This window comes from Clupea harengus, chromosome 17 (assembly GCF_900700415.2).
Source record: "Clupea harengus chromosome 17, Ch_v2.0.2, whole genome shotgun sequence".
Classification (NCBI taxonomy): Eukaryota; Metazoa; Chordata; class Actinopteri; order Clupeiformes; family Clupeidae; genus Clupea; species Clupea harengus.
The window spans coordinates 12720144-12744769 of NC_045168.1; the positions used below are offsets into that span (position 1 = coordinate 12720144).

At 44.1% G+C, this 24626-nt stretch overlaps 1 protein-coding gene across 1 annotated transcript in view; it reads right to left on the bottom strand.

The window, feature by feature from the left end:
• myo3a (myosin IIIA) overlaps positions 1-24626 on the bottom strand; it is a 62018-nt gene that overhangs the window by 34787 nt on the left and 2605 nt on the right. The window contains 7 exon segments of the mRNA XM_031583879.2: positions 1549-1625; positions 6480-6579; positions 6902-7006; positions 16790-16842; positions 16845-16881; positions 16883-16924; positions 24217-24400. Coding sequence (XP_031439739.1) covers positions 1549-1625; positions 6480-6579; positions 6902-7006; positions 16790-16842; positions 16845-16881; positions 16883-16924; positions 24217-24384 — 582 coding nt within the window. The 5' untranslated portion in view covers positions 24385-24400.

A 24626-nucleotide genomic window follows, 5' to 3' on the forward strand; every position in this document is an offset into this window, starting at 1 on the left:
ACACACGTGCGCACACACACACACACACACACGGCATGTTAATCTCCACTTCTTGCTGACCTCTTTATTCCTACAGGACTCAAAGAGACTGTGCCAAGCCGACCCCACCTGCCCAGGAGCTCAGCATAACAATATTTGACAACAGTTAACAAGGCTTTACACAAGGTCAACAGTAAACAAGGCTTTACACAAGGTCAACAGTAAACAGGGCTTTACACAAGGTCAATCTGGAGCAGCCTCTCCCTGTGCATTTCAGCAAACATTTCAGCGCTGGAAAGTCTGTGCAGCACAGAATCAATAGGTATTCCATTTCACTAAAATCACTATTTTTTCTCAATAACAGTTATGATGGAAAGAAATAAACTGTAGAGACCATTGAGTGAGAAGGTCTGATGTCAAAGCAATGTGTTACTATTCTCCTTTGGAAACCCTGTCAAGGTTGCCTATTTATGAGTTACCTTTTAAACAAATCCAGCAAACTGTTCTTCACACCATGCAAAGCAAACATAAATATGAACAGAAGAGCCGCTATCTACCTCTGCAAACAGGAAACATACCCAAGCGAGCAATAAAAGATAACTGATAAAGGATTTCCTGCTCACAATCAACGCAGGCTTGACTGAAGTTTACATCGGGATTTAATCTAATTTGACCTCTGACATCTGAGAGACTCGGAAAAAGAGAACAGGTGAATACCTCACACACACAGATCAACACTGTCAGAATGCCGGCATATGATGAAGTCTTACCGATGTCCATGTGGAGTGAGTTCCTTTAGAAGAGCTCAATTACTCTCAAAACCACCAAAATAAGAGCCTGTATAGCTCATCTAGCAGTGACAGCACTCGCAGTGTTAAAGGCAAACTGCCCTTAGCCACAGGTGACAAGCTACTGCCAAGGTGTTCTGCTTCTTCTGTCTGATCCATGGTCTAGCTGCGATAATCCAGCCCGTTACATGTGATTTGCAACATGTCTGGAGAGGACCGAAAGGTGACGGACAGGTCAAACCAAAGGAACTGGCCATGCGTTTCATGTGCTGTGATTGTGATTGGTCCACCTTTACGGAAATTTGTGTTCGATTTGCTTTTCGGGTGAAAGTGCTAGGCAGAGATGGCTGCCCAAATTCCATGCTGATGACATGTAAATGTGGAGGCAAAGCCAGCTCTGTGACACAACAACTGCCCTATCAGCAAATTCAAATGGAAGGATTATGTCACGCTTTTGACAGTCAAATTAAAGTACAGCAGGCTAGTAGTGATGCCAGACTCTGTGCACCATGAATCATTTGGAAGGAAAAGGAATGGTGTGGTTTATGAGTTACAAAGCATGTCCTCAGGAGATGGACCCCCAATTTAACCTCCAGCGCTTGGAGCATGCAAGTAACTCCCATCCTCCAAAGGAGACATTAAGCGCCTTACCTCTGATCCTAGATCAGTCTCTGCAGCCCAGCCAAAGGGAGTGAGTGTGACAAAGGGACCCAGCCAAAGGGAGTGAGTGTGACAAAGGGACCAGCCAAAGGGAGTGAGTGTGACATGGGGAGAACCTCACCTCAGGCGCCATCCAGAACGGAGTCCCCACTGACGTGTTTCTCCGCAGACGCGTGTTGGTCAACTGCGCAGAGACACCTGTGTAAAGACAGAACCCCCCAAAATAGAGTCAGACATAAATCAGCAACGCAACCAAAAGGAACAGCTTCTGAAGGACCTTAATGTAGTGCAGTTGGAGCAGAAGGTGTGTGAAAATGGTGGACTTTTAAACTCTTTCTTAACTCTGAGGGAAGTTCTTTGAGTTTTGAAGCCTGCAGACTGTTGGTGGTGAATGCTGTTGCCACTGCGGACACAAGTATGAAACTAGACCTGCACATACACTGAAAGTTGTGATTGGTTGCAGGCAAATGACACTGAAAAAAATGAAAGTGTTTTTGAAGTACAAATGGTTTTGTATAACCCTGAGGCCAGGCACAGAATGAGGTATTGTGGGGACGCTTGTTTAAACGAGGACAGCTGCAGCAGTTCTTAATTAGTTTGCTTTGAGTCATCCGCCAAAGTAATCAGGAATGAGTGGCGCTATGTTTCACTGTCTGCAGTGTATGATTAAGTGTGGCTATGTGTGAAAAAGCTGGAGTGTGCAACAACTTATGTATGTGTACCCGACAGTATACAGACTATGAATTTGAATGGTGTGCATATTTATACGTAGAGCATACTGTCTGTTCTTTGTTTAAGTGCTCCTGACATGTTTGATCAGTGTCAGTATTTGAAGCCTCAAGCTTCTGGAACCCTCGTTAGGCCCAAGTGAATAGGCCCTGTGAGGTTAGGGGAGCTTTCCACAGATTGGGCTTTCCGTCTCGTGACGGCTCCACGGCTGGGCTCCGGGGCGTGTGCATCTGAAGCATCTTGTGCCGGCTCTGTGGCGGTTGCGCAATATGTCAGATGATTCATGTAGCTGTAGCTGCGGGAGGGAGGGTTCTGTTGGTGCGGGAGGGAGGGGTGAGGGAGGGAGGGTGCTGTAGCTGCGGGCGGGAGGGAGGGAGGGAGGGTGCTGTTGGTAAACAGGGCCGGGGAAACAGCAGGCTCTACAAGGGCCCGAAGCCATCTCAGATACTGGGGTCTTCCCAAGCGCTCTGATCCTGTGCAAGCATGGCTGTGTGTTCATGCACTTGTGTGTGTGTCTGTGTGTGTCTCTGTGTGTGTGTCTCTGTGTGTGTGTCTCTGTCTCTGTGTGTGTGTCTCTGTGTGCGTGTCTCTGTGTGCGTGTCTCTGTGTGCGTGTCTCTGTGTGCGTCTGTCTGTGTGCGTGTGTCTGTGTGCGTGTGTCTGTGTGCGTGTCTGTGTGCGTGTCTGTGTGCGTGTCTGTGTGCGTGTCTCTGTGTGTGTCTGTCTGTCCCACTGCCTGCAGGTCTGGCACATGGCTGGGACTACGCTCCCTCTAGACAGATCGCACTGATTAACTAGATTGGACCAATCAGATTAGATTAGGACAGAGTGTCAGCCCAGTTTATGCTGAGGAGGGCAGAGCAGGACCTAAAGGAGACCTATACTAGTCTTACTGTCAGGACGACAACACAGAGCTAAATACAGCCTCTAAACAATACAATGATGGCCTTAACTTTCTCAAATCCATATGGCTAACAGTAGCTTTATTTATTGAGATTGGCATCTCAAACAGTAAACATCAAGCTTGGTCCTATTATCAAGCTACACAGCTAGCTAGCACAGATAGCCAGCAAGTCATAAATAAAATGCAATAGAGATGAGAAACTGGAATAACAAACATGACTCTTTTCATTTCTCTGTGCTCTTTTCAAAGGCATTTAATCAACCTATCATGTAATGAGCGCTCTCCCTGAATTGTGTTGACAGGATGGAGGGAGAGTGGACACTTTTAATTGCTTAACACTTAGGGGGAGTGAAGAAAGATTCCTTTTTAATCTCCTACCTCTCTGAAAGGATTTATGAATCATCCTCAGATGGTAGAGGCTGAAAGGTAGAAGCGGTGAAATGGGATTTCTCACCAAGCAGTCTCACACAACACAGATGTTCTGAAACACACAAGCACCCGGGCCGTGCACAAGAAGACATGCAAACCCTTGATGACCATGCACACTAATACTGTCCAGGAGCTTACTGCTACAGGCATGCTGGCAAAAAAGCAAAACAGCTGCAACCACACGCACATTCAGACACACATACAAAAACACATACACCCCCCCCCCCCCCCACACACACACACACACACACATACACACACCAACACAACACAGCACAGCACAACAACCCCCACTCTCTCTCGCACACACACACACACACACACACACACAGAAAAAGCCTCCTGCGGCCATCCCTCCTTTCCGCTACATTAGTTTGGCTCAGAGCCCCTGGGGCCCACACTTAATAATCACCAGAGAAAGATAACGCTGTCAATTACAATATTCATGAAGAGATGGCAAGAGAAGAGCAGCCCCCTCCTTCAGTCTTTTCTTTCTCTCTCTCTCTCTCTCTCTCTCTCTCTCTCTCTTTTTTTTTCATATTCTGAGAACGATAAGTCACTGCAGGATCTGGTTCGTTGTAGCATAGTGTGAGCTCCAACATGCGGATAAAGTATCAACACGCCATGACAAACATGCTTACACACACACACTCACGCACACACGCACACACACACACACACACACACACACACACACACACACACACACACAAATACATAATACAGGCAGTTATGATATATTTTCCCCATAAGCCCATATGTAAGGAACTATGCATGCAGATGTAGAATGTATGCACACAAACACTCACACATCCTATATAACTGCCTAACAAAAAGGTCTTAGACCACCCCAGTGACTGAACCAGGCCTGTCTGTGATAATAAATATGCCCTCTGTTTCACTTCAGCGTTGACTTTGTTTTGACAAAAGTCCCCTACTTTCTGAGGAGTAAACTTTGCTTTGAAAGTAAATTGGAGCCCAACATTGCAACAAATACACAGCTGAAAATACAAGGTCACTTCAGTGAAAACATTTCCCCCTTATCCCTCATCTTTCTCATCTCTTTTCACATCTAAGCTATAAATTCACAGCCTCACCACTTCTCACCCACATTATCACCAACATGTAATAAGCTACAGCGTTAGCAACATCACAGGCACTGATCATATCGCAGCAGGTGAAAAACAGCTGTTGTATTATCAGTGATACAAATTCGACAATCACTTATTTGGGATGGACAAACTGATTAAAGATGTGATGGAGCTTGTCGCCGCAGGCACAAGTAAGAGATGCTATACGTCCTTTCCTAGAGTCTCTATGTTAGCAAGTGCTAATCAGGATTAGCAGTAGTTTCCCTGTTGTGACAAATTACACATCATGTTATTTCAACTGATGTTGTTTGGCTCTGTCTTACAGTGCAGTACTTGAACACTGCAGTGTACCAGTCCCCATGAAGCTTTGCACTACACACTCGCACACCATATTCAAATGCTGCTAGCTTATAGTTTAAACAGTCGTCCGGGATCAGAGGGTTCAGCGAGCTCTAAAGAGATTGAATCTACCAACCTCTGTTTGTTGAACTGAAAACAGACTTAAAAAGTTCTATAAAACTTGAAAGTAGGACACCTGCTAATGCCGCATTAGCTCGCTGGCTTCTAGCCGCCGTGGGAGAGATTCTCTCAGCTAGCAGATACCGGTTATGTAAAAACGTTACATGGTGGATTTATGCAGATTTGCACAGACCACACAGACAGAGAAATGTGTAGAATGCCACGATATGTCCAGAGGGGTTCAGTCTACAGTGACTACAGGAATTAGAAGGTTTTATCTAACTCCCAGCAAAATGCCCCTTTCATGAAAACCCCATGTATTTATGGTCTATATTTGTAGTCATTAAAGGTGAAAAACAAACTTGTACACATGAAAATAATTCAGTTATGATTCCTTAAAAACACTCTGACCTGGTGTGGCCTAGGATTTTCAAAACATTTCACCAAGTAGATCCAAAAAACCAACATCAATCATTTCAGGGCAATTGGTTGCGCCGCACCACACAATGCTTGCATTTTGGGGGAAGACTGTCCAGCTCTATCCTACAGAAAATACAGATAGATACAGATTCGACACTTCCTCGAGGATGATGGAATGACCATCCTACCTGTTCACTTCACAAAAGAAGCATGACTTTGAATTATCACAGTCTTTTTTTAATGAATAGCACTGCTTTTAGAAAACTTGGTCTCAAAGTCTACGTTTAAAATGAATGGAAGTAGGAGTGAGGAGGACAGATCTGAATGAAGGAAGGCCTGTGTTCCTCTGTGTTCCTCGTGTTTTAGGAGTATTTACATAGTTTGTGTCGGTAACCTACTAGTCTGCTAAGTGAGATGCCTCGGCCTTTCTGCTGTCTTTGACTTTGCCAGAGACTTAACTTTGATGCATGAGTCATCATTTCTTTTTGCCCGACAAATCCTCTCTCGCTTTCGCTCTCGCTCTCTCTATCTCCCTCCCTCTCCTCCTCGTCGTCTCCTCAGCCCCTCTGGAGGAGAGCACAGTGAGTCACTCTGGGGGTGGAGGCTGAATCACTTCACTTATGAGGACTCGTGTTTTTACACACGTTTTTACTCACTTAGGGAGCTTCATTTGGTTAAGAAGCAAGCGGAGAGAGGGGGGAAACCTGCTCTTGCCTGGCACCCGTAACAACCTCAGGCGGGGAGAGAAGCGTGCGCTTTTAATGGGAATGTTTTAAGGGCTGTCCACTCACCCCACTTTGGTTAATGCATCCTGGCCTTGATAAAGTAGGGGGTGATTAGCATTGCAAACATTCGCTTGGTAATGGATTTGGCCCTTTTGGGAAATGTAGTTTTGCACTCTTTGTGTGGCAGAGAAATCTGCGACTGTTCATCTTTCAATTTACCATTTTATTTCTTGCTCTTGTTATTCTCCATCTTTGGCCCACACACACACACACACAGGCACTTTATCATAACTCACCGAAATCTACCAGCTTGACGCCTCCATGTGTGGTTAGGAGGATGTTGTTGCCCTTGACGTCACGGTGGATGGTCTTATTGATGTGTAAGTGTTTCAGGCCCTGTAGGGGTGAGAGCACACACACACACACACACACACACACACACACACACACACACACTTCAGACAGCTCCTCGGAGGCCCATTGGCTTGTGAAGATAAGTCCCTGTGAAAGTACTTTGCGGTGGTGAAACGAAACTGGATGCACTCCTTATAGCTGAAGCCCATACCAATTACACCTGTATTCACCACCCAGCAGTATAGTCTTGTGTTTTATGTGTGTGTCTGTGTAACAGGAGCGTAGAGAGTAAAGAGTCTGTTTAAAAGGGTCATTAAAGGCTTTAACTCAATAATACAGTCACTTTGTGGGGAGGGGCACTTACCATTAGGGCCTCGTGTATGATGTAGGCAATTATTGGCTCCTCCATCCGGTCACCTCGCTTCAGCAGGCCCTTGGCCAAATCCGTCACGGAGCCGCCATTGCAGAGCTAGAGGAGACAAAAGATGGGATGAATATGAGCCGAAGGGGGATTTCCTCCTCTGGTTTAGGCTGAGCAACATCTGGCAAATTCACACCACAATCTGAGACAAAAGGCACTGATAGGACACAGTCGTTTTTTTTTTCTCTTCCCCCGCAGATCTTGACAGAAGCCCCCTATTGTTGAGTCAGGGGAACCAGCTTTTGTTTCCAAATGATGACTCAAAGGGTGGCTTCAAAGCCCACGAGATGCTGAGATGGATGTCCCCGCATTCGATTCAATCCCTGGATATGGAAAATCTTATCTTTTCACAGTCATCGGTGGAGGTTAAAAAAAAATCATCCCCCAGGGAAAAATTTTAATTCTCATAAGACGGATTTGCTGAGCTTTGATGTGACTTAAACTCTGACATCATTTAAGATGTGCAAATCTCTACCCCCACCCCTCCCAAAAACAACTCTATTTTTACAAATCTCTGCATTAGCTAACAAGATGAATGGATATGTTGATATGGATATGGATAATATGTTCCATCTACACTTTGCCTGCTTCTTTGTACTCTGGACCTCACTAAATAAAAAAAAACACCACCACAAACAGTAACAGCAACACAGACATGGCAAAGGAACTCAGGTGTGTGTATCTGTAACTGTTGTGCTAGTTTGGTGTGCTTCTTCAGTGGCAAGTGGAAGCAGAGTGTGTTCTGTCTGCGAGGCTGCCAGCATCTTTCTGAGGTGAAGCACAGCTCTTTTGTCCTCTGCTAAGCCCTCTCCAAATTACAACTAAATTGTCTTGTGCGTTGCCATGGCAACATCTACACCCCCCTATTTTTGTGTCCGCCTGAATCTGACCCCACAAAGAAAATGAACTGAATTGCCACACACACCCCCACTCCCCCCAAAATTAGATGTGGTGGGGAGAGCAGTCGATAACAAAGGTAAGATCTGAAAGTAAAAGAAAATGTCACTTTCAGTGTAAACACGTTTGTTTTTCTTCTCCTCTCCTTTCTCTCTCTCTCTCTCTCTGTCTGTCTCTCCCCTCTCTATTTACCCTTCTCTCTCTCCATTACTATCTCTACAGCAAAATATCAACAGCCAAGTGATAAGACAGACACCAACAGAGACTGATAAATGGGGAAGGAATTAATGTTTGGTTTTTTTGCATCTGAGACACTTTACCTCTACAAAACTACAGCACAGTTTTTTTTTATTTGGCATTAAAAATGGAGGGAAAAATCAAACAGTGAGTGATCGTGAGCATTACTGACTCTTGGGTGTTTTTTAGGGGGAACCTTTCCGTTTGCCTAATTGTGCGTGGCACCAGAGAGGAAAACGGCACGTCTCCCGAGAGAGAGAGAGAGAGAGAGAGAGAGAGAGAGAGAGAGAGAGAGAGAGAAGGTAGAGGTGGCTGGCAGGCGCAGTGATGTGCACTTTGAGAATCAAATTGGTATCCTGTCGAGAGCTCTCCAAACACGCTTTACACTACAATCGCACCAAAGAAAACAATTTGTAAACACAACAGAAAAAAACCCCAGAAAAACAAACAAAATGGCTGCATCTCATCAGCTATCCTTCACGCCAACCATGTCAAATCTTCATTAAACCAAGCAAAGTGAAGTACAAGGTGATTTGAGTAATTAAGGTGGCAGGGTAGTTTGCATCAGAAATTAGGGCTGAAACGTTAGCATAAATGGGTTTTTTTAAGGGGGGGGGGGGATTCTTGTCAAGTATTCCCAAAGATGCCAGTCCCCAATTCTGGTAGTTCATTAGCATTCTGCCCAAAGGGTCGTACGTCACTGTAAAAGTTGTTTCTGCCTTCCCCCTGTCTGGGCCGTTTACAGCCGTTAATTGAGCTAACCACGGGGACAGTAAATTGCCTGTTCCACTTACAGCTGACACGGCTCGCTTTCAGAGGGTAACACGTGATTGGGAGCATTTTCTCGATTCTCCTGACGGCTGAAGTCTGTCGTTGCCAGGTATTTGGGTAATTTGGTGTGTAATTTCAGTGCTCTTTTCATCACGTTGTTGCATTAAAACGGCCGTGAAAGATATTTCACCTCTTTGTCGTTTAATTTTTCTATATAATATCACAGCACAAGTGAGCGTGAGCAAACAGGAGGTTGGAGGAGATCAGGCAGGAAGAAGAAGCACAATCTGGGAGAATTGGATCACATGTGACATGCTTCCATCAGGGAGTTACCACTAAAATACTTGAGTTCTAGCTGGCAACCGCAGGGCAGCATAAAGCAGTCTAACAAACTAGAACCCACACACACACCACACACACAACACACAACACACACAACACACACACACACAGCAACACACACAACACACCACACAGGTTATGAAGCAAAATCTGCAAATTTGTCATCTAACCAGGCCCACTGCCCATGATTCTAGAAAGAATGCGGTGGCATTTGCTGTCAAGCTCGCATCAATCACTCTCCAGTCACCTGTCATCATTAAAGTTACAGTGCTGACAGGAGAAGAGAGAGGGAGAGATAGAGGGAGAGAGAGAGAGGGTGAGAGATATATAGAGAGAGGAGAAGGGAGAGAGGGTGAGAGAGAGAGGAGAGAGAGAGAGAGAGACAGAGCTCCAGTTCCTCAGCATTAGTCAAAGTCAGAAGTCAAGGCTCTTAAACACAGGAGGGAAAGCCTCTGACATCACCATTAATAACCATTCAGGAGAGTTTGTGAAGTGCTGCTGGACACGTGGATAAAAGCCTGCCAAAGAGCTGCAGTGTGGCAGAGCTCACTTGTTTTACCCTCCCCACCCTCAACTAATCATCCCTGAGCACAGAGACTGCTGTATCATAATACTAAATATGAATTATGAATTATACAATGTGATGTATAAATGTGTCAGCTCGCCAGAAGTGCAAACTGCTAGAGCTTCCATCATGCTGACCTTTGCTACAGGGCAGACTATGAGCGGTCAGCAGGGTGCAGTTACCCTGACCGGGGCATGTATGTGCGGGTTGTGTGTGTGTCCGTGGCATGTGAAGCTTGGCAGCGCCGGCACTGCTGCGGAGTGCTCGTCACTGATGCGCGAGTGCCAGGCTTAAGTCCCAGCTGTCTCTTCTCCTCGGCGCAGCGCCGCAGCCGGTGCCAGGAAGAGATTTGGTGGCGATTCAGTGGAGCTCCTGACAATCATTCAAATGTCGTTCGGTTATTTCTGCTACTCTTGCTCAACTCCAGCTGAAGAAGCATGCAGCATTTTTTTGTAAGTATGCAGAGTGTGTGTGTTGTGTATTTTTGTTTGTAATGTGTGTGTGTGTGTGTGGTGTGTGGGGTGGGGATGGTGGGTGTGTGTACCCATTGACACAGAGTCTGACAAAACTTCCGCATGCATCTGGCCAAAAACGAGAGACAGCGGGAGACCAGGTCCATTCAGGAGTATTTCTGAGTTGATCAGAGCGACTAACAAATGTAAATTCGTTTGTGGGTTTCATACTGTTCCTGCTCACATGCTGGTGTGTTCCTGTGTGCCTGGCGAGCACGTGCGCACACAAGAATGGCACTCCTTTCAATCTCTTGGTGAGATGGGCTTATATCCAGACATTCACGCTCATCAACCCCGATTAGCTCCCGGAGACGTGGCGTGCCGCTAATGTCAGCCCACGACATGGCATCAACATAATTCCTCACATACACTCAGAAGAGAGAGTCTGAGTGCTGTTCCCTCTCTTTCTCTTTCTCTCTCCTCCCTCATTATGCATCACTCTATGTATGTCACTCACTCACTCACTCACTCACTGTCTCTCTCTCTCTCAAGCGTCTTTTTTCTTTCTTTTTTTACCTCTTTCGTTATGTCCTTCTCATTTCCCTCTGCTGTCTCTATCTCCCTCCCTCCCCCCACACACCCCTCTCTCTCACAGCTTTTGCCTCACAGGCTCTCAAAGCTCTATATACTAGCAGGAGAAGCACTCAGTCCGCAGTCACGACTCTCAGGACTGCTGCTGGGATCCATCTGTGACGAGCCTTCAACAAGGCTTTTGCAAAAAAAAAAAAAACTTCAAAAGGGTGCAACTAACGCCAATGCGATTGTTCACCAACACTATCATCAAGGTTGGGTTGCAAATTAACACCGAAAAATACTCCCACTTCCGGGGTAACTAAACATGGTCTTACACTGATGATTCTAGTTGGCCACGCGGACATGGTGTTCCTCTGCATTGAAGGAGACCTGAAGATCAAAGAGCATCTGATCACAGAGGCCCGGAGATGAAGGGCCACTTAGTGTCTGTGGTCCATTCGGTGCACACATACATTTGCATAGCTTATTTCCCAGGTGCAGTGCAGGTGCTTGTTATAGTTGAGTGACACCAGACGAAGATGGATGCACTCTCCATCCATCCAATAGCGTACTTTCTCTGGTTAAGTGGGGTGGCACTTGGAATGAAATTGATTGCAGTTGGCTTTTGTGGTTTGTCTGGATATCTAATCACACATCCTCTCGATTTGTGTGTGTTGTGTGTGTTTGTGTGAGTTTGTGTGAGTTTGTGTGAGTTTGTGTGAGTTTGTGTCTGTGCTACTGTCTATGAATGACTACATGTCTGATGGTGTGTCTGTTTGCATGTGTTCGTGTGCGTGTGCGTGTGTGCGTGTGCGTGTGTGTGTGTGTGTGTGTGTGTGTGTGTGTGTGTGTGTGTGTGTGTGGCCCTGTCTGATCGCGTGTTACACAGACTCCTTAGAGGGAGCCGCTCCCTTTGTCTGGGTGACCTTATCATTTACACTCCGATGGTGCGAGAGGTGTCTGCTTTCTCCAGACATTCAATGAAAAGCCTTGACAAACAATGGCATTTTAAACCTCATTGTCAATTAATGATAGCACAACTGAGACGGTCCGGCCTAAGAAGCACACCGCCGGGACGCCTCTGGCAAGAGAAACCAGGGCAGGGGATACAGGCCAACAGCAGGGAAGTATGACAGAGATCAGAGCATGTTCAATGGAAGAATCTGAACATGTATACAACTGTAGGCATGTGCAATGTAATGTCACAATAAGTCTAGGTGTCAGGTATAAAAATAACACAAAGAGAAGATTTAGATTTAGATTAGTCACTGCTTAATGGTTTCATTGGGCCTTATTATTATATGTATTTGTTGAATAATTAACAAGTTATGTGAAAATTCACTCAAGTTACCTCAGGACTCCAGAGTTGTAAAAAAGTATATTTACTCAACAACAACAAGCTTGCCGGGCTCACCCATGTCCTGGCAGGCCAGAGAGAGGAACGGGCCCACTCTCAGAGAGAGAGAGAGCCTGGGCTCACTCCCAGACTGCAGCAGACGAGAGAGAAGCAAATTTAAACACATCACACAAGGTTTATTAAGAAAAAGTTAGCGTTCTCTGACGCCAAACTCAGCACGGATAACCACGGGGTGGGTCTCTGACGTCCGAGGTTATCTTACTATGCTTTTTGCAACATAATGCATCAGCAAGGCAGAAAAGAAGGGCTACTAGTTCTTTTTATCAGCCCTTGCTTTCACACACACGGAAGGTACACTTTTAAGCACATACCGTCATAGTTCGAACCGTCAGCACTTAAAAATCAAATATATACAGAAACAGAAAAGTCATGTTTCAGCAAACAAAGGTATATGATTAACACACATACTTGATTAAAGTCAGAGTTTCATATTCCCCTATCATTAGGTTATTCATTAATCCTATGTTATTCACTTAAGAATAGCTGAGCACATCTGTATCTTTAGGATATCATGTTCGGTGCAGACCAAAACACCAGATTGGATGACAAAAGCCCTTCTGTGTGACGAGGTGGTATGTTTGACCCTGTGGCGTGAGAGAGGACGAGGTAGGGCCGTAAACAGGGAATTGATTTCCGTGAAGAAGCACTGAATCCCAATTAATCTGCGAGTCCATTGTCGGAGTTGACAAAGCAAAACTGTGACTGACGGACTAGATCGAGGAGAGAGATTTCAGCAGTTCATCACTCAAACGCTAAAAACAAAAGCATCCTCCGCTGAATGAAGGTGTCAGGTCAAACGACAATCAAGAGGTGATATTTCATACAACCAGCTTAATAATACATGCCCACACAGTTCTATTCAATGAATGAACTTTACCGGAGGTGAGACATATGATTTAAAAACAGGATCTTCAATATGATAAAGATTTGTGTCTGTGGTCTGACAGTGCAATAACACATGGAACATGCATTACATTCAGTCTCTCAGCACGCAGAGGCAGCATTAAGCTCAGGTTTAGTACCTTATATTATAAAACCTCACATAAATAGTTGATCAACAATTGATTCATACAAGAAAAGCAGACAAATGCTATGACAAGTCGTGATGGTCTACTGACACATAATGTGATAGGGTACTTAAGTTTTTCCCATCTTTGTGATATACTATATATTGTGATATATATCCATCTATACTAGCCCTGTTTTCCTCTCAGCAGATGAAAAATAAGCAGAGACTTGCTGTAACAAGCTGGTAAAACAACTACACAACACAATTTTCATCTGTATGAAGGCAGAAAAATACTGGCCATTTAATAAAACACAGTATTTATGATATGCTGCAATATTAATTAGTAAAACTAATGGGCCATGGATGCAGGCAAAAAAAGCCATTAGTTTCTATAAAAGACCAATAGCTCAATAAGTAAAAAGTTAGACAAATATATAGCTACAATTAGAGCCGGACCAGCGGTCTCATTTGTTAGATGCACAATAATTAAACTGAAACTCACTTTTTGTGGACCCACTTACAGCGGTCCAGGACTGGTTTATGAACCGTAATTGGGCTCTTTGATTGGTTCTTGTTGAGGATGGGCACTATGGACGTGAACACAAGGGAGCTACTTAAAGGGCAGTGGCTGAGGAGGAGGCAGATGAAAGCCTCTTCCCTGCCTGCCCTCAGAGCTATGATTATAAACAAGAGCACAAAAGGAGAAGAGAGGGGGCAGCCTGTGCCAGGGCTGATGAGAGGAGTGTGTGTGTGTGTGTGTGTGTGTGTGTGTGTGTGGATGCAATTTACTGAAGTTCTCTTGATAATCAGAGGTTGAGCAGCCCGAAGGAAGCCTTCCTCTAATCTTTCTTACAAAACAAAATAAAAAAATAAAAATAATATATCTATATATAACACAAAGAAAAAGAAGAAGAAGAAATGAACTCAAAATTACAGTTCAGAGGGATGAACAGGAACCACGGCAATTTACCACTCCCTCTGGGCCCCCTCCACCCCACCACCCCACTAACGCCATCGCTCCCTCTGGCTCCCCTTCAGCCCTCTGCACTCTGTACCTGACTGGACCCTCAAAAGCCCAAAAGACAGCAGTGGCGTTAGTGGGGTGGAGGGTGGTGGTGGTGGGGGTGGAGGGGTGGAGATGTGGTGGTGGTGGTGGTGCTGGGGGTGGTGTGGTGGTGGTGGCTGCTGCTGCTCCCTCGGCTCAGGGATTAGCTCAGCATTTTGGACTGGGGATTTTTGCATGAGGAGTGGGGTGTATGCGTGGGTGGAGAGGGAGGGAGAATTTGCAAAAACAAATGAGAAACGGCAAAGGAAACGTGCCACACATAAAGACTTAGCTGCCTGAGCGCTCCCACACACTCTGGGAGAAGCACTTCAAGAGCCTTTACACGGGGGGTTACTGTGCGCTCTGGAAGTGCAGAGAAGGGATCTGCAAAATGGTCTGACTCATTTATGGCATACATTCTCTGGAGAGAGAATGTGTGCTTTATAGTTACATTTTGGCTTGGCTTGGACATGAAAGTGTATCCACACACACGCACGCACGCGCGCGCGCACACACACAAATCAGTTTTGTCCTCCATCTCTGACTGTGACGTTTTGTTTAGATTTTGTTTAAGTCTTTTGCCTGCCGTACTCCTTACACATTCAAGAGGTCACTTTTGAAGAACAAGCCAAGAAAAAACCTCTTCCCACCACTCTGGCCCCGACCAACACGCTGCTCTGACACAGATTGACCCCCAGCTGACCTCCAGTATTCTGCTGTCAAGCACCTGACATTTCAGAGCGCTCACCAGGGGAACATGAGGAAACAGGGACACGCTTCTGGGGCAACGCTGCCTTCTAACCGCGTCTGAAAGAAAGAGTGTTACCCTTGAACTTTATGGCTAAAATACCACCACTTTAAATGCAAAGTGTGCCCTATGAATTTTGTTTCATAGATGGAAAAGCAATGTCAGAGTGAGTCCGATATTTATGAAATCTGTTTTCAAGCTTTCCTTTTCAGGAGATTGAGTCAGGAGTCAGGACTGATGGCTGTGTGAGGGAGTAGAATTCCCACAGCTGGATTGGACTGACTGCACTGAAGCAATTTGTGCTATCCGTATACAATTAGAGCTAATCTCTACGAACCACAGGCCAACTGTTCTTTTACAATACAATGGGCCAAATGCAACACATTAGAATGCGTCATGTATTAGTCATATTTCCAACTCACAAGGCCAAACACATCTGATGGTCATTCATTCTATCAGGCACACACAGAATAAAATTCCCTTTTTTTTTATTCATGCCTTTATTATTATGTTTACAAATTTAGCAAGCTAGGCCTGTGTGTTGTACAGTGTTAAAAACACTGGCTTCTACACTGTATGTGTCTACGGGTGTTAAAAATGTGGCTTCTACACTGTGTTGGTCTACGAGGTGTTAAAAAGTGTGTCTTCTACACTGTGTGTGGTCTACAGGTGTTAAGAACACTGGGCCTCTACACTGTGTGTGGTCTACAGTGTTAAAAACACTGGCTTCTACACTGTATGTGGTCTGCAGTGTTAAAAATGTGGCTTCTACACTGCGTGTGGTCATACAGTGTTAAAAACACTGGCCTCTACACTGGTGTGTGATCTACAGTGTTTAAACACTGGCTTCTACAGCTTGTGTGTGGTCTACAGTGTTAAAAATTTTGGCTTCTACACTGTGTGTGGTCCTACAGTGTTAAGAACACTGGCCTCTACACTGTGTGTGTTCTACAGTGTTAAAAACACTGGCCTCTACACTGGTGTGGTCTAATGTTCACTGCTGCCACTCAAGACTGCCCAGGATAAACAACACTGTGAAAGTTTACAGCTGTAGCCAAAAGCCGCTGCGAAAAAGTTCACAAAGCATTCATTATTCTACCCCTGTGCAAACATTCTGACGATAGGCCACACCACTCACCCCCATGTGGCAGGCCGCCCCCCAGGATGACACCTGACCTCAGCACAGTCTCTACGTTTCAGGCTAATCTTATCAAACTACACGGGGGTAGGCGTCTAAATGTGGATATGGAGCATAGCCCAAGACGACCCAAACGTACATTTTGCCTCTCTCAGCATGCAGTGAGTTCAATCCCCCCACTGCTACCTCATCTCCAGCAAGGGATGTAGACCCACCGTGGAGACTAAGACAGTTATATAACACAGACACAGACACACACACACACACACACACACACACAACGCATCAGTTTTCCGCCTTGCATGCTTGGCTGGTCAGATTGACTAAAGAGGGATTACAGGTGTGTGGAGTGAGTTCAAGGCTCAGTAGCGTGCACCGGCAAAGAGACTGATACAGCCTCATTCCTGAATCAACTGATCAACACGGACTGATACGTTAACCCAATACCCTCATTTAATCCTATCAGGCATCATGGCATCAGTAACCTCCCCCAGTGTGATCATAATAGTCAGTGACTGACGACAGACAGATTGTAAGCAGTAACAGAGATGACAGAAGTAACAGGACCGGTTGAAAACAGGAGACCAGCAAGAAGTCTAAATAATAAAAAACAAAAAACATAACAATGTTTGCTTACCTCCAGAGCAAGCCAGAGCTGGTCTCCATTTTTGACATCCTTCTTGTAGAACATCCAAAGAACTTCACTACGTTGGCGTGATCAGAAAGAGCCCTTGAGGATGTTGTACTCGGCTTCAATCTCCTCATCGATGTCCTGCGAACAGCAAGCCAACAGGTAGAATGCAGTAAGACTCTTGACTCAGCTTGTTGAGTGCAGGCAAAAATGATCTCTGAGCTCTTTCTCAGGCAGAGCTTATGAGTATAGAGGCCTCAGAAGAGCATAGATGCATCAGTAGAGCAATAGATGCATCAGTAGAGTATAGATGCATCAGATGCAGAGCAGACCTCCCAACTTCCAAGACCTACCACGACCCAAAACTTATAGCCCTACATAAAGGTCTCACCGAGACCTACCACGACCCCAAAACTTACAGCCTACATAAAGGTCTCACCGAGGACCTACCACGACCCAAAACTTATAGCCTACATAAATGTCTCAGCAAGACCTACCATGACCCAAAACTTACAGCCTAGATAAAGGTCTCAGCAAGACCTACCACGACGCAAATTTTAGAGACTAGATAAAAGGTCTCAGCAAGGCATGTTGTACCAAAATTGTGCTTTGGGTCAGCAACTAACTTTACGCTAATGACTAAGTTTTGAGTGTAATAAAATCAGTATAGGATAGTAGATGATTTCCCCACTAGGTCTTTTTTACAGTACAGTGCATTCAGAATGTATTCATACCCCTTTTTTCACATTTTCTTATGTTGCAACCTTATGCTAAAACTGTTTAAATTAATTTTTCCCCTCATCAATCTCCACTCAATAACCCATGATGATAAAGTGAAAACAGGATTTTAGAATTTTTTTGCAGATGTACTAAAAAGGTCAAATTGAAATATCACCTTGACAGTAGGTATTCAGACCCTTTGCTATGACACTTGAAATTTAGCTCAGGTGCCTCACATTTCTCTTGATCATCTTTGAGGTCAATTCAATTGATTGGACATGATTTAGAGAGGCCCACACCTGTCTATATACTGTATATACTGAAGGTCTCAAAGCTGAAAATGCATCTCAAAGCAAAAACCAAGCCATGAGGTCAGAGGAGCTGCCTGCACATCCATCACCACAACCACCAGTGAAAGACACAGGACAGCCTGCTTGGAGTTTGCAGAAAAGCACCTGAAGGACTCTGTGAGAAACAAGACTCTCTGGTCTGATCTGATGAAACCAAAATGTTGAACTGTTTGGCCGTTCCGTCCATCCATCCATCCCAACAATGAAGCATGGTGGCACCATGCTGTGTGTGTGTGTGTGTGTGTGTGTGTGTGTGTGTGTGTGTGTGTGTGTGGCGGGGGGTGGGGTGGGGCGGGTGGTTCAGTCAGTGTGTTTACATGATGGTATAATTCGAATCTTTGCTTAGTCGGACTATGCTTTCTTTCGAGGGTAGGTGCTATTATCCCAATGTACATGGCAGTGAATAAATCGAATCATTGGCCGAAAGCATGTCATATCCGATACGATAGGTGGCGCTGTTTTTATTACAACTAGTGGTGATACAGCCCTTTCCGCTTGACCTCTTCACCACTACCAATAACAACAACAGTTGATTGAGCATGAATCGCGTCTGTTCATCGGTCCAGAAATGCGTGTTGCCTCTTGGGTTGTTTGTTTGTTTGTTTCTTTCTTTCTTTCTGCCAGGCCGATGTGTTTATAAGTTACATTATTCAAAGGTGAAAGATAAAAGGCGAGAGAAACGCACGCACATTCACACACGCGCGCAAATAATGGGTTACAGCCTAAACGCATTGCCCTTCTGCCAGTTGCATCAAATTGTTTTAGTACTTCTTCGCTGTCGATTTCCAAATCTGTGTGAATATTCATGAGAGCAAGTCCAGTCAGTCTTTTCGTAGATAGATACAAGACCTTCAGGACGCAATGAATGTTTGGCTAGAAATTTGCCGAACTTTCCAGGGCTTGATAAAGTTCACTGCGTAACTCATTTAGCTGTTTCCAGCTCTGTATCTGCATCGTCAACGCTGGGCATTAGTTGTCTGTACTCCGATTTTATAGTTTCCCCATTTTAATAAATATGCGTTCATGATATATTTTTCTTCTTCTCGCGTAGCAGAAGGTACGCGCAGAAGGTACGCACAGTGCGTACGGCTGCATGTGCCACTGGAACTCTGTGCAATTAATACAATACATAATAGGCTAATTGATACAATATCTCCTCGTTTGAGTGTGGTTGTTTGAGTGCAATGGGAGTGTATGATCGATGTTGTCTATAAAGGTATTTAGGTAAAGGTATTTACGGGAAAATATCTCGATCCACCTGTCACGTCTCTGTCTTTAGAGGGCAGCGCCAGATAACTGAACACAACTAAAGTCACGCGTGCCTCGCGGGCACAATACCAAATTTCATCATATTTGATAGAATGAAGGACATATTAGTTGTGAATAGTATCACCGAGTTTGATAGGTATTGGTCAGGTAATAGCCGAGTGACAGCTGATTTGCTTTCTGATTTAACAGTACTTATTCGTCGTTTTTTTCAGCGCCAGATAACTGAACACAACTAAACTCACGCGTGCCTCGCAGGCACAATACCAAATTTCATCATATTTGATAAAATGAAGGACAAATTAGTTGTGAATAGTATCACCAAGTTTGACAGGTATTGGTCAGGGGAGACGGCCCAGTGTTCCGAAAGCCCGATATTCCGAAATCTCAATATTCCGAAAAATAGTCCCCCTGGCAAAATTTAGAAATATTTTAAGTGGCACAAAACACTCAAAGCATTTCGTTTGCACAGCAGAGCGGAGACGCTCACCGGGCTATCACGCATATAACTTTTCCTAGGCAATATTTGTTAACTTAGCCTACTCTGGTTTTGAATATGGGGTAGGCTACCACTCATGCGAAGGAAATCACCGGCAGATTGTCGCAGGACATTACGCAGATCTTGTCAAGCACTGACAAAGCATGCATGCGTTGGCAATCATACAAATATTTTTGTATCATCGCGATGCAAATGCATGTGTGTATAATAATATTCTGAATTCAAGTTAATGTTTGTGAAATAAAGGCATTTATATGTTTATGATTGTGTGATTCATTGGGATGTGCATGTGGGCAATAGTGGTTCACGTTGCTGTACTCACAATTTCGGAACAGCGGGCTGTCGGGAAAATGGGCTTTCGGAACATTGCCATGGAACCTTGGTCAGGTAATAGCCGAGTGACAGCTGATTTGACAGTACTGCTGTTGTTTTAAGCAAATAAAATGTGGAACGTCCTTATACGTGTTTAAGGAGGGGTTGTAAAGGTGCTCATATCTTCGGACCTCTTCTGTTATGTTTGTTCATAATCAACAAGAATAAGCTTGTGAGACAGTCTGCAGGATATTCATAAAAAACCGTGTCATTAGTATGAACAGTTGAGACAACTTATCCCTCTTTCGTCTTCCGGGTCACGACCTGGCAGGGAGAGAGGGAGCATGCGCAAAGACGCAAAGTCCAGTTCCTTATCCAATTCACCGTTACATGCCGCAATAGTCGAACTATCAACTGGATCGGATTGAGTTATCCAGGGGTGTTAGTCCGACTATGTGCGGTCCGACTACGATCCGACTAAGGTGCTTACATGAAACGGATAATGCGATTTCAGTCCGACTAAGGCAGTTATTCGAATCCATGTAACCACGGTCAGTGGCACAGATTAGGTGACTAGTCAGTTGAAGAAAAGCTGAATGGACAAGTACAGAGATTTCCTAAATGAAAACCTGGTCCAGAGTGCTTAAGACCTCAGACCTCAGAGTGTCCTTCCAACAGGACAAAGACCCTACACACACAGCCAAGACAACGCAGGACTCAGACTCAAAGACCCTACACACACAGCCAAGACAACGCAGGACTCAGACTCAAAGACCCTACACACACAGCCAAGACAACGCAGGACTGGCTCAGACTCAAAGCCCCTACACACACAGCCAAGTCAACGCAGGACTCAGACTCAAAGCCCCTACACACACAGCCAAGACAACGCAGGACTGGCTCAGGGACAACTCTTTGAATGTACTTGAGTGGTGCAGCCAAAGCCCTGACTTGAACCTAATCAAACATCTGTGGAGAGACCTGACAATGGCTGTCTGCCGACAGTCCCCATCCAACCTGACAGAGCTTGACAGAATCTGCGGAGAAGAATGGCAGAAACTCCCCAAATCGAGGTGTGCAAAGCTTGTCGTGTTATACCCAAGACTTGAGGCTGCAATCGCTGCCAAAGGTGCTTCGACTAAGTACTGAGTAAAGGGTCTGAATACTTAAGTCAATGTAATACTTCAGTTTTTACTTTTTAATACATTTGCAAACATTTCTAAAATTCTGTTTTGTCTTTGTCATTGTGGGGCATTGAGTGTAGAGTGATAAAGGGAAAACTTTCTAAATGCACTGTCTGTCTGAATACACACACAGCTCAAGGCACTGTCTGTCTGAATACACACACAGCTCAAGTCCATCCGCATCACTGTCTGTCTGAATACACACACAGCTCAAGTCCATCCGCATCCGCGTCTCGATCTCACGGGACCTGCTGATTACTTACTATGATAGGGGACACCATGGAAAACTACTGATTACTTGTTCTACTCTACGTAAGGACAGAAAGCAACCACTAGTTACATGACTATGCTGTGACATATGCTGTGACATATGATGTGCGATATGCATGCTTGCACATTCAGTTCAGTTCAAAATGTCTATACCTACCACAGAGTGCACAGTTCACAGATTTGATGTAAACACTAAGATGGAAAAATTAGCAATGGTTTGGACAAGAAGTATAAACTCAACAGTGATGGTTTAAGAATGAATTTTCTCAACGGGAACCATTTCTCCTTTAAGATAAACCATAATCAAAGCAGTGATGGCGACAAACTGAGATCAAATAAGCAGTGGAATGCATGGGAGAGAAATGAGTGCACACGAACAGAGGAACTGAAAACTCTTCAGGCATTTTAAAATGAACTAATAAAACAGAGCAGCCAGATATGGGCCAAGCCAACCCAACAGCACCTTCCTTATCACTATAGCCCCCATATCTTAAGAAATTATGAAACTATGATGGAAACTTGACAACTTTTCTTCCCAAACTAAATATAAAAATCCCATATACTGTAGAAACTAGTTTATACATTGCTTCTTAAAACACAATGTTGCTACAAATGTAGATAAGACACACACACACACACACACACACACACACACACACACACACACACACATACAAACACAAACAAACAAACAAAATAGATGGATGCAGAATGGTACATTTGTTATATATATACAGCGGTGTTCCTTATCTCTAACATGAACAACCGCAGCTTTGATTTTTCTTATTATTCTTTTGATTATTATTTTTTTTTTAAACTAAGGTTTGCTGTTGCATGGCTGGCCAGAGATGATGTAAAAAGACCATAATATTACCATAATCCAGAGTACAAATGAATAGGAACTCAACTCCTGAATGAAAATGGTTCCTGAAAAAAACCCACTTATGTTTCTGTGTTTTGTTCAGAGAGGATAAAATAGGTTTTGGTTTGCACACGCTCTATTGTATCGCTCCATTTACAACAAAGCTCCCCACATGCCCCATAATGAGAGAAAAGGGGACCGTCCTCTCTGTTTGATCACGGTTCTGTTTGTCATTCAAGTGTGTTTTGACCTTTAACAGGGAATTTAATGTAGAGAACTACAAAATGTACCTGCTGAACATGGACTACAGGGTCAAGTGTGCTTATCAAAAGTTGAAAAAATGAGACAGACAGATGAAAAGACAGATGACGCTGTCAGGCACCTTTACACTAAATAATAACTCATCACTGGGACTATCTAATGACCATTACTGGGTCTCTAACTGGGCAACTCAATTCAGATCTAACACATAGCAGCTTAAGCCTGATAAACCTGTCCTAGGCATAAGCCCAATTACAAAACATTCTATGTGCCCCATGTCACTAAATTCTGGAGGATGTTATCCAGTTTGATAGCAACTGCAGCCAAAGTCTTTACTAACTGTAAGGGTTTACTAACTGTAAGGGTGTAGTAAGAGTAGTCTTTACTAACTGTAAGGGTTTACTAACTGTAAGGGTGTAGTAAGAGTAGTCTTTACTAACTGTAAGGGTGTAGTAAGAGTAGTATGTACTAACTGTAAGGGTTTACTAACTGTAAAGGTGTAGTAGGAGTAGTATGTACTAACTGTAAGGGTTTACTAACTGTAAGGGTGTAGTAAGAGTAGTCTTTACTAACTGTAAGGGTTTACTAACTGTAAGGGTGTAGTAAGAGTAGTATATACTAACTGTAAGGGTTTACTAACTGTAAGGGTGTAGTAAGAGTAGTCTTTACTAACTGTAAGGGTTTACTAACTGTAAGGGTGTAGTAAGAGTAGTCTTTACTAACTGTAAGGGTGTAGTAGGAGTAGTCTTTACTAACTGTAAGGGTGTAGTAGGAGTAGTCTTTACTAACTGTAAGGGTGTAGTAAGAGTAGTCTTTACTAACTGTAAGGGTGTAGTAAGAGTAGTCTTTACTAACTGTAAGGGTTTACTAACTGTAAGGGTGTAGTAAGAGTAGTCTTTACTAACTGTAAGGGTGTAGTAGGAGTAGTATGTACTAACTGTAAGGGTGTAGTAGGAGTAGTATGTACTAACTGTAAGGGTTTACTAACTGTAAGGGTGTAGTAGGAGTAGTATTTACTAACTGTAAGGGTGTAGTAAGGCCTGTCAGCCGCCCTATGGCACTATGATCTGCTTTATTATCTTCTTTTTACTTGTTTCACTTTACTCTTATGTTTTATCCTTTTATTTAATTTATTTAAATTCTTTATTGTCTGTTCTGTTATTGTATATGTCAAGCACATTGAGTTGCACATGTGCATGAAATGCACTATATAAATAAAGTTGCCTTGCCTTGCCTTGCCTTGCCTTGCCTTGCCTTGCCTTGCCTTGCCCTGCCTCCAGTATAGATGATTAAATGGATGTCTGGACTTCATGTTCTGCCACTTTGGGTGTGAGTGGTTGTCACAGTAACATGAACACAGACTGAAGGCTGAGTAAAAGAAATGTAATATAATTGTCTGTGTGGGACACTGACCTCAAGCATCACTGTTTGTTTTCTAAAAAAGGCTTGGGCTAAAATGGTGATGCCCTGTTTGCAAGCTGTTTTGTGGATCTTAACGTTATTGTAAGAATGCAACAATAAAATATGTGATGCTTTCATCAGAGCTATGGGCTGTGATCCTGAATACAGTAAATGGCAAGACCTGATGTCACCACTCTTTCTAATCCCTTTTCTTGAAACAAACAACACCCAGAGAGAGAGAGAGAGAGAGAGAGAGAGAGAGAGAGAGAGAGAAAGAGTGATAGAGACAGAGGTAAACTGTGCCTTACATGGATGGGATCCAATATTTTGACAGCTGCCTTGCTTCCATTCTTCTTGTTGAGGACTTTATAAACTTTTCCATAGGTCCCTTTCCCGATGGTTTCAATAATCTCCCAGGTGTCTGAAGGATCAGGAAAGTTGTCAAAGACAATGGATTTCCCCGACTGTGGAAACATTTTCCCAAGGGATCTCCTGGGAACAAAAAAAAAAACACACCACATTCACAATCACAACACACCATCAGCAGCCATCACAGCTTGACACCCACAATTCATCCTGGCATGTAGTACGTCCACATCACTTGTGACACGCTTTCAGACTGGCTCAGGGGTCACATGTCTTGACTGTGCAACCTGCCAGGGTTTTTTCTCACGATCAGTGTGGAGTATTTACATTTTCACATTGCTTAAGAGCTAAG